General features: G+C 37.5%; 1 protein-coding gene across 1 annotated transcript in view; it reads right to left on the reverse strand.

Annotated features, from left to right (window-relative positions):
- Positions 1-4,106: 4,106 nt before the first annotated feature.
- LOC106597785 (mucin-5AC) overlaps positions 4,107-10,288 on the reverse strand; it is a 39,756-nt gene continuing 33,574 nt past the window's right edge. Inside the window, exons 31-48 of the mRNA XM_082969539.1 lie at positions 9,955-10,196; positions 9,639-9,810; positions 9,141-9,388; positions 8,754-8,937; positions 8,477-8,666; positions 8,107-8,285; positions 7,944-8,013; positions 7,723-7,853; positions 7,333-7,367; positions 6,871-7,039; positions 6,624-6,722; positions 6,468-6,508; positions 6,107-6,229; positions 5,760-5,858; positions 5,387-5,515; positions 5,050-5,089; positions 4,812-4,935; positions 4,107-4,499 (exon numbers count right to left, since the gene is read on the reverse strand). Coding sequence (XP_082825665.1) covers positions 4,292-4,499; positions 4,812-4,935; positions 5,050-5,089; positions 5,387-5,515; positions 5,760-5,858; positions 6,107-6,229; positions 6,468-6,508; positions 6,624-6,722; positions 6,871-7,039; positions 7,333-7,367; positions 7,723-7,853; positions 7,944-8,013; positions 8,107-8,285; positions 8,477-8,666; positions 8,754-8,937; positions 9,141-9,388; positions 9,639-9,810; positions 9,955-10,196 — 2,483 coding nt within the window. The 3' untranslated portion in view covers positions 4,107-4,291. The remainder of the gene's footprint in view (positions 4,500-4,811; positions 4,936-5,049; positions 5,090-5,386; positions 5,516-5,759; positions 5,859-6,106; positions 6,230-6,467; positions 6,509-6,623; positions 6,723-6,870; positions 7,040-7,332; positions 7,368-7,722; positions 7,854-7,943; positions 8,014-8,106; positions 8,286-8,476; positions 8,667-8,753; positions 8,938-9,140; positions 9,389-9,638; positions 9,811-9,954; positions 10,197-10,288) is intronic.

Consider the following 10,288-nt stretch of genomic DNA (forward strand, 5'->3'; position numbering starts at 1 on the left):
TTTGAGGAGGGACCTTAAAGGTTAACACAAAGGTGGGGCCACAGGTTAAACATGACTCAATGACGACTTTAAGACTTGAATGTTCTGTCTTATCAGGTTTTTTAGTGCATGAGCATTTACATACAGATTTAGCTATTTTCATTAAGTATTCTATTATTGGGACTAGTTGTGTACCCCTATTGTTATTATAAACTCAGGGGGTTCATAATGTCCTTTATTATAGACCTACACATCTATATTGCACAAGAGAAGTTACTTAATAGTCTTATGTTATTTCCTTTTTTACAGGGAGAGGTGTCTTCCTTCATCATTCAGTATCTATCTCAGGCAGCATCTCCACTCCAGTGGTTTGAGCTTTTGATATTTGGTATTGTATTAGGATCCCCATTATCCCAAATGCAGCAGATACTCCTCCTGGTGTCCACAACACAATACATGTTTTTTTCTTTATGTAATGTATATTTTAATGTATAATTACAGATACATTCATAATAAATAAGTAGTGAGGTTTGATAGAACAAAATGGTGTATCTCCACAGCCATCAAAAATTCAGCCAATGTATAGCGGATTAATAATACATTAATCCACTCTATTGGCTCAGTATCTTGAGCACACATTGTCCAAATGCAAACATTTGTCTCTCTGCTGTTGCTCAAAGGAGCGATCGGGCTAATTGTATTCATAGTTAGTTTTCATGGGCTAGTGTGACTCACCGAGCTGATCCAGGAACTGCATCCTGATTAAAAATATATATATATTAAATTGAAAATAATTAAAAAATAATTTTAACACACTAATGTGCATTTTTGCACAACTATTGTAAGTATTATTTCACAACTATTATAACGTTAATCACTTCAGCTTTCTCATATGCCACTAAGTCTATCAACAGTATCAACCTATTCTTTTTGGGGTGTTTTTAAACTCAACAGGAATAACTAGTTTGTATATAGCACATACAGCCCATGCTGTTGCAAAATTAACTTAGCTTTAGTAACATATTAACATTGTTTATATTTCATAGCATATCTATGTTTTCCAAATTCATGTTTGAAAATGTAACTTTTTTAACTTTTTTGTCAAACGTTCCCTATTTAATTGATGGTTGTCCTTTAAGGCTTATAGTTATTGTTAAGATTAGACATACCTTCAAACCCTCACTTTAAGCATACATTTTAAAAACGTCAATATGTTACGTGTCTCAACATAAAGATGTGCCATTTTTTTTACAACATGTAAAATATCACACTAAATGACCAGAAAGTTCACATTTGACTAAAAACCCATTAAACAAGTTTGCTATACCTGCATGCCTTTCTATATTTCATTTTACATTGATACTAACTTATTTTACCACCGATGTACATGTAACTGCCAAAATAAAGGAATCACTTGAGTAAATGAGGGATACAAATTGAAATGCAGGTGCTTCCACACAGATGTGGTTCCTGAGTTAATTAAGCAATTAACATTCCATCATGTTTAGCATGGTCATGTGTGTGTGTGTGTGTGTGTGTGTGTGTGTGTGTGTGTGTGTGTGTGTGTGTGTGTGTGTGTGTGTGTGTGTGTGTGTGTGTGTGTGTGTGTGTGTGTGTGTGTGTGTGTGTGTGTGTGTGTGTGTGTGTGTGTGTGTGTGTTTCAGTCACCAGATCTCAACCCAATGGAACACCTATGGGATATTCTGGAGCGGAGCCTGAGACAGTGCTTTCCACCGCCATCAACAAAACAACAAATGATGGAATTTGTCATGGAAGAATGTTGTTGCATCCCTCCTATAGAGTTCCAGACACCTGTAGAATTTATGCTGAGGCGCATTGAAGTTTTTATGTTCTAACGCCCAATTAAGACACTTTATGTTGGTGTTTCCTTCATTTTGGCAGTTCTGTCAAGCCAAATCCTGCTTGGGTTTAGTGGTTTTCCTGCCATGAATGTAACACATTAAATATTGTACCGTCAGTTGATCAACATTTGTGGAAGAATTGCCTTTTTTTATGAGGTCAATCATGTAACTTTTTTTTTTATCATCCATTGCTGATAGAGCCGACCTATGTGTGAAATGATCATATCTGCATATGATTGTCTACATTAATCTGCTATAGGGTTGAATCTGTTGCAGGTTTGTAGGTTAGTACTTTTTGTATCTGACACATCTTTACATTGGACAATGGAATATTTATAGTGGTCAATCTGGAATTCATACAGAGCTCAAACCTCACTACCGTACCTAGGGCGCTCTTCCAAAATGCTATTGACTGATTTATGACTGATAATTGGCCCAGCCTTTAAATGTCTTTCACACTGCCTAGGCTAAGGCATATGCTCTTGTGTCTACACCCCAGGTGGTTTCTTTCCAAACAAAGCCTTCACTGACTGAATAGCCTATCCATCCTTCCCCACCCATCCCCACCCATGTCTTGCCAGAGGCTGTGTGCGGCTCCACCTTACCCAAAGGCTTCAACAATGTTTGATGATTTTAGCAGCTCTGGGTTGCGTATTTGGCTGCTCTATCGTCATAGCTATACTTGGTTTTTGTATAGGACCATTATTACACAAGCTCTGGGTAAATAGATTGAGGTTGAGAGTAAACTCAATTCAGCATATAGAAGTAATATTATACAATGCAAGTTGATGAGCACTCTGAATAACTCAAACAAACTGTGATGACTTATGGGTGACAGCTTAATGTTAAGTGTAACTAAAGGTTAGATTGAGGTAGGTTGGAACCTTTATGAAAAAGTAAGTGTAATATTAAAACATGTTGAATAGAGTGGGAGAAATGACTCAGGATTAACTTTCCAGGGTGGAGCACACAGTTGAGCAACATATGTTTACTGTTTTATTGACTATATAGGCTAGTAAAGAGAAGTTCCCTAACAACACTATGTTTGAGAAATGTTTACATAAAAAAGAAAATACATTTGCTTAATTATTTGACTATTATATTATTATATTATATTAATAGGTATTTTACTGTCCCTGGTCTAATTATGTCACACATAGGACCCACTTTCTGTGAGCTCAGAGTTCCTTTTTGATGACTTGGCAGCAAGTATACAGTGCCTGGAGCTGGGTAAAACTAATAAACAGTCCTAGTATTATGGCCTTTGGGTAATGGGGTCCCTATTAAGTTGACCCTTCCTGTTCTACCGCATACTTTTTTATCTCACAGGAATGTTGTTTGCCTACATAGGTGCGACTTTCAATGTTGATTCAGCGTCAATACAATTAGCATTGAAATGTGTATCTAATCCACTCCACCTCAAGGCATAATCTTCAAAAAATCTGTCTATCCTGCCCATAGCACCACACTGACTTTTATTTAAATAAATTGTATGTTTTTGAAAATCATTCTCTTTCAGGTAAGGGGCTTCAAAAAAACTGTAGAAAGTATTTTTCCTTTTAAACAGCTCTTGAGCCTCAACTAACTAAAAGATGTCAGCAAAATGTCCTTTTGGACACCAACACTTGTTGTGCCAGTTGTAGACAAGTCAGTATAACATGATCATGCTATAAAGCAGGCAGAGTGCTATTTTCTATAATATTAGTTTTGATTTGAATCAAGTCTATTTCACATTTTGTCTGATTGTTGTGAGGCTATAACATTGGTAAGATACAAGTAAGTCATCTGTAACAGTGGACTGGTTATAATAGCAAAATAGTTATTTAATTCCCTCCAACTAAGGTGGGAACCTTCCCATTTCTGTTCACGCAGTTTGACAAACACTATCAAAAACATTTCAAAGAAATCGTTGAAGTGCATAATACTTTATTACTTTATTATTCCACTAAGATGAAAATGTATCTTTAGTACTGTATAGGGAGGAGCACAGGGTCAGCCACAGTGCTGTCCCTGGATATATCTAGAGGTTAGCTAAGTGCGTTGCTCAAGGACCACAGTAGGAAGTGGCGCCAGGGATCTGAAACCAGAAACCTTTAGATTACTGATCCGTTTCTCTAACCTAACACCAACTCAAATTGAAATAAGTGTTTTGACACTTTGAATTGTGGTTGTTTATCTGGAAGAGGATAAGCCATTGTTGAACTGGGTGTCTTCAATCAAATATTTCCCAACTTAACTTCAAAAGGAATGAAAACAAGAACGTGGTATATATGAATAGCCTATTGCCAACTTTATTTATGTGTTTTGAATGGCTAAAATAAAATAAAAATTGAATAAGAAGCTGAAACTATTTCTCCTACGTTTAGCAGATTACTTTGTAGGAAAGTGAACAAGTTGAACGTAAATAGAAAACTAATCTAAGCAGTAAAGGGATGGTAGTGGAGAGTCATTCATCTTCTCCTGCGTCGTGACCTTGTGACCTGGGTCGCCTCTGGGGTCACGCATTCTGTCCTCTGGCAGCCACATTTATTGATGTGGATGTAGGAGTGGTTGAACTTTGATCCGTCTGGGCAGATCATCTCCACTTCCTTCTTGGTGGTGGATACTTCCCGACAGCAGGTACAAGAGCGCTCCATCATGTTGGCCTCAAGAGAATACCTGAAAACAGAAAGGAGAGGCGATGTCATTATGTGGAAGTAATGATGGTAGCAGTTGTAATTATATAACATTGGCTGCGTTTACACTGGCAGCCTAATTCCGATCTTTTGACCAATCAGATGAGCTCTTTTGACAATAATTGGGAAGAATATCAGAATTGGGCTGCTTTCGTAAACACAGCCATTGTAACATAACATATTAGTGAAAATATAATTTGTAGTTTGCATTTAGACAGGCAGCCCAATTCTGTTTAATTGGGAGGATTAATGTGTTAGTGTTCCTGAAATATTTAGGAATGATCAAAATACTCACATGGCGTAGGTGCCACAGGATCCACCGCATGTTGTCACTTCCACCTCATTTGCAGACTTGCAGCCATTGCTGTTCAGGTACACTTTTCCCTTTGTCACATTGCATGGCTTATATATTGGAATACCTGCACACAAAAGTGACAATTTCAAAAGCTAAAATACTTTTTTCAATGCATGATAAAGGGCAAGAATGATTTACAAATGTCTATCAAAAAGGATGGTGTTAAAAAGACACTCACAGACATGGCAGCAACCATCTGGCGCAATAACTTCAGTTCCCTTAAAAACAAGAAAATGGAAGAAAAAACAAGAACATTTATAAGTCACTGACGTAGCGTTTACCAAACTGTCTCCACATGTTTTTCAGTGCAGTGTTCTTGCACTGTTCACTTTAAGCAGCAGGTGTCAATAACCTCACATAAATACACAGTAGGTATACTATATTAAGCAACAGGCCTTGGTCTGAGCGACTGGGCATATTTAAACTGTATTTCACAAGTATGAATTTGCACATTGTCCAGTTTTTAAATGGGCTAGTTTCCAAGACCCAGATAATTTGCCAGATAGTTAACTTACATTTATGCAGTCTTCTGGGTGGAAGTCAGGGCACACAGTCTTAGCCTCAATTGGGATGAATTGGTCCATAATCTTTACGCACTCAAACTTGAGACACTTGTCTCCAGATGGTATCCAGACAGAACCAGGCTGTAGAGGTGAGAATGTGAAATATATCAACAGGAGATTCTTCAAATGATATAAGATAAGATATACTATATCATTGGTAAGATAGTTATTTTGTGTAACACTTGAGTGCTAGATTAAAATTTCATGTTGCTCTTTTTAAATAATCAAGCGAAATAGGACTGATATGTTTTATGAATTGTAAAAAAAAAAATACAATTTGCGAATCTGTGCGAGAGATAAATAATGCTGCCTGATGCTATTTTACCTGAATAGTGTGTGTGGTATTATCTGGCAGCATAACCACACAGCTTGTCTGTACACACTTCCCACAACACTGCCCAGGAACAGCTTGATGATCATAACCCTGAAAGGAAGAAGACAGACCAGAGAGGAGAAAATCGTTATGATGTGCACATGATCTCTCTTATACCAATGTGTGATCCTGGTAACTCACTAGTAAATTACACTTATCCATTAGTAGCCCAATAGTGGACACAGAGGAATCAGTGTTATTATAATATTTTGACATGGATAAGGACTCACATTACACAAAGTTTGTTGAATTACATAATGAGGCCAAAGGGTGTCGATGTGTCAATGGCGATCACTTACCTGCTGGCAGTGAGTGTCACATTCAGTAGGTTGACACTCAATGATATGTAGATGGGTTTGGGCATCCACCCTGTCACCACACACACAATTCTTACACTTGTCCCCGGGAACATTGGCACCAGGCTGGAATGAGAAAATACAATATTTCAATGGAAAATCTATGAATTGAGACACTTTTTTTTTGTCCTATCTAATCTCATACATGGATTGACCAAAAAATACTGTTGGCACCCTGATAGCTTAATGAAGGTATTTGTTTAGTTTAACTCATTGTCCTCTTTTATTAAGTTACATTCAAAAGTGTTGATAATTTATAAGTGGTGGGACTGGCCAAATAACATAGCATAGAATGCATTCGCACCTGATATTCAGTGTTGTTAAACACACAGACATCCTTTGGCACTGTGGGGCAAAGAACATGGATAATCATTCAAAACTGCAACTAACATGTTGGGATTTCTATAATATGCACAAATACTGTACACGCACACTCAAGCACATGCAGATGCATACTCACCGCATTGATAAGTTGGGCAGCAGACTCCCATAGTTGCCTCTGTCTCGAATCCGACTGGACAAGTTATCTTGGAAGTAGAGCATTGTGTGACATCACACTCTGTTTGGAAAGAAAAAAACTATTGCTTCAAAAAATCATGCAAATGGCCACATTGGTTGCATATATTAGGTAATCACCAAAAATGTAAATGTTTTTACAGAGTTGTTCCAAAGCCCCCATAAAGAGCATATTATCCAAAGTCACTCACCGCATTTGTCCTTTTGACAACAGTCAACGGTTTCAACGACCTTAACTTGGCCCTCCTGATCACAGGTGAGAGGAGGCTGATGTTGGCATGCCACAGGCTGGCACTGGATTTCCAGACTGTATGGGTCACACACACAATCCTGGCAGTTGCTCACCCAGGTCTCATTAGCCTGCAATGAGGAACAATTTAAGCACATCAAGGTTTGTATGGATCCTACCAGTACAAAGTTCAATCATTCAGTTTGTTTAATCATAAATTACTGAAGCGCTTTGAGGTTCTATGAAAAGCACTATAGAAATGTAATACATTATTATTATTATTATTATAGTTATTATTATTGCATACATTATTATACATGATTGTCAAAAGTGAACTACCCACATGTTGTTAACGTGTATATCAGAAATTAATAGTTTTTCTTCCCTCCTAAAATCTGTGAGTGAAATTCAAACACAATTTTACCTCTTTCCATTCTCCATTTGGCAATGGGCAAATATCTGATGAACCAAAGAGAAAAGAATACATTAAAAACAAAGTCATTGAAGTCCATTCTACTACTTCGTTTTGATAATGTACTGTATGTACCGGAATCACTTGATGAAATCAATATCAATCAAAATAAACCAAAACCCACACCATTGAAGTATCTGTGAAAAATGTTGTGGTAAAACAGATTTTTTGTTGTTTTACAAAAAGCTGAACCAGCGTTCAAAAGACAACTACAGTAGCAATGAACAATTAACACTTTGTGCTTCCCAAAGTGAAGGTCAGCAGGATGTAGCTACTATCACAACACCATACTGTATGTCACCACACCCTTAATATACAATGCTGTTATTTGACCATTCTTACCACAGCTGGGGATACAGTAGTTTGAGCTGGAACTCATCAAAGTGGTACCAGGAGGGCAATAGCATCCCTCCAATTGTATATCTCCCATGACGCTGAACTCATTTTGAGTCTGGATGAATTTGAAATTGTACCTGCAGAGATATTCAAAAAAGTTTCAATAGCTGACAGACTTTTCCTAACCGTTATACCCACCCACTGAACAACAACAGCATTATACATACCAGGCATTACAGGTTGGTTCAACTTGTGGACCGCAGGCATTATAAACCTTGGGTTTCTCGCATGTGAAGTCTGTAGCGGGTGAAATAAAAAGGTTAATAACCAATAAGCTACATCATAGAGAGGCTGTCTGATCTTTATGGTCTTGCGGAGTCACCTACTTACCACATTGTCCATTTGTATAATTTCTCCACTCAATACAGACTCCTGCTTGTGCACATGCATCAGCATAGGTCTGCAAGCTGGTGCAGCCAATGGTAACATCATCCATATAACACGCATCAAAGATACATGCCACAATGAATGGCTCGTAGGGGATTATCTTATGGCAACTCTCAAAGACCCTTGAAAAGATGTCACGCTTCAGTTAGAGTAGATACTTAAAAATGTTAATTCACTTTGTTTTGTCATCAGGCTTTGTCAAATGATTGCCGTGTTTTAGTATGTCAAGTTATTGTTCGCACTGAGATTATTCTGATAGAGAAGTTATCGATACTACAGAGGAGATTTATTGTGAATACTAATTGTTACTTACTTGCTTTGAATGAGATGACAAATGGGTGGATCGCAGCCTGGTGGCTGTGTTGGTGTCGGCTCTGGTGGTGGTGTGCACTGACTGTTATTGTGGTCAGCAACATGCCATTGGTGTGCCATGTCTGGACAAGATGAATCAATAGTCCCATTTGGCAAGCGGCAGTCATCTGTCCGGTTGTTGTCACATGTACCTGAATAAGATTGAAAACCATCGTTAGACAATGAGACATCATGTGGTAATCATGGTAACAGAGTAACCATAAAACACCTGTACCCACCACACTGTCCCTCAGTGTTGCCACTGAACTTGTCCCATGGCAGGTATATGCTAAACATAAGGCCAGTGAAAGACACCTTGGCATTAATTGCTGGTATGACTAAAAGGGTCTCAATTCCGTTGTCTGTGATGCGGAAGTCCTTGGTCTCATATGCTGGGATGATGCGTTGCTGGTTTACATAAATCTAAGACAAAAATATTAAGAGATCGACAAAATGGTTACAATAATTTGTATACCCAATATTTCCTATATCTAATACATAGAGGAAGTAAATCCATCTTAAATGAAAGCTAATCAATATTTAAGCTAATTGAAAATCTAATCTCTATTATAGGAAAAACAACAGAAAATGTCTTGAACATACAGTATTTGAGATATTTTAATTACCAGACTTGTGAAAACTCCATCAACATCCTTCTTGGTCATGAATATCTTGTAAGATTGGTAATAAATTGTCAGAGACTGAGGGCAGGAAAGTCCATCTGGGGCATCACAATAGTAATTGTCGATTACCACACTGAAGTTGTACTTTGGCAGGATTTCTTTGACCAAGACGTAAGAACAATTTCCTTGGAAGCCATAGTATGTTCCATCAAAGGTGACATAGTGAGGGTCTCCCCAACCATAACAGATACCTTTGTAAGAAGAGAACAATTAGCATTTAGAAGGACACGGATATGGAATGTTTTATGCTAAATGAATAGTGTGGTGCTGAAATGTTTCCAATGTGAGACATTCGTATACATTTACTGCTATTAACTATAAGATAACGCTAAACCAGTCAACAGTAAGGATTATTTTTCAGATTTTGAACTAAAATTAATAGTAAAAGTGGATTTTGTGACAAAAAGAATAAACATTTATTTTAATTTGTTGTGAACTTACATTGACACTCATAGTGGAAACAGCATCCAGATTCGTCATACACTTTGATCGGAGGATAGTTATTTTCACATGCTATAGGCTTCGGAGTCTCACAATGTACATGCTCATAGATAACTTTCCCGTTGGCACATGTTCCGTTGGTGCACTGGTTATGTTTCCAGGTGTCACCATTCTACCAACACAGAAAACTATTAGGCTTACAGGAAATGTATACAAAATCATTCAATTCTTTTTTTTTTATTAAATCACCCTTTTGTAAATAATAATTCCTATGGAATGTTTCCAAAAAAGTTATTATCTAGAGAAGAGATAATACCTGTTTTGGAGGATGTTCATGGGGACAGTGTTTCTCAGATGGAAATTTTGGGGTGGTGGTTGGTCTTTCTGTCGTACGTGGTATTGTTATTGTTGGGAGCAGTGTAGTGGTGGGTGAAGTAGTAGTAACTGGGGTAGTTGGAACACCACATCTGACGGAATGGACTTCTACTTTGCAAGTCTTGTTGCAGAGACCAATGTAGCACCATCCATCATGGTCAGAGACATTGTAAACAATTGAGCCTGAAAGAATTTTGACGAGTATTACATTTTGTACAATTTAACATGTATAATTCAATATAAATTGAACATTACTAATGGTTGAACTAATGGTA

Source organism: Salmo salar, chromosome 26 (genome assembly GCF_965601325.2).
Source record: "Salmo salar chromosome 26, fSalSal1, whole genome shotgun sequence".
NCBI lineage: Eukaryota > Metazoa > Chordata > Actinopteri > Salmoniformes > Salmonidae > Salmo > Salmo salar.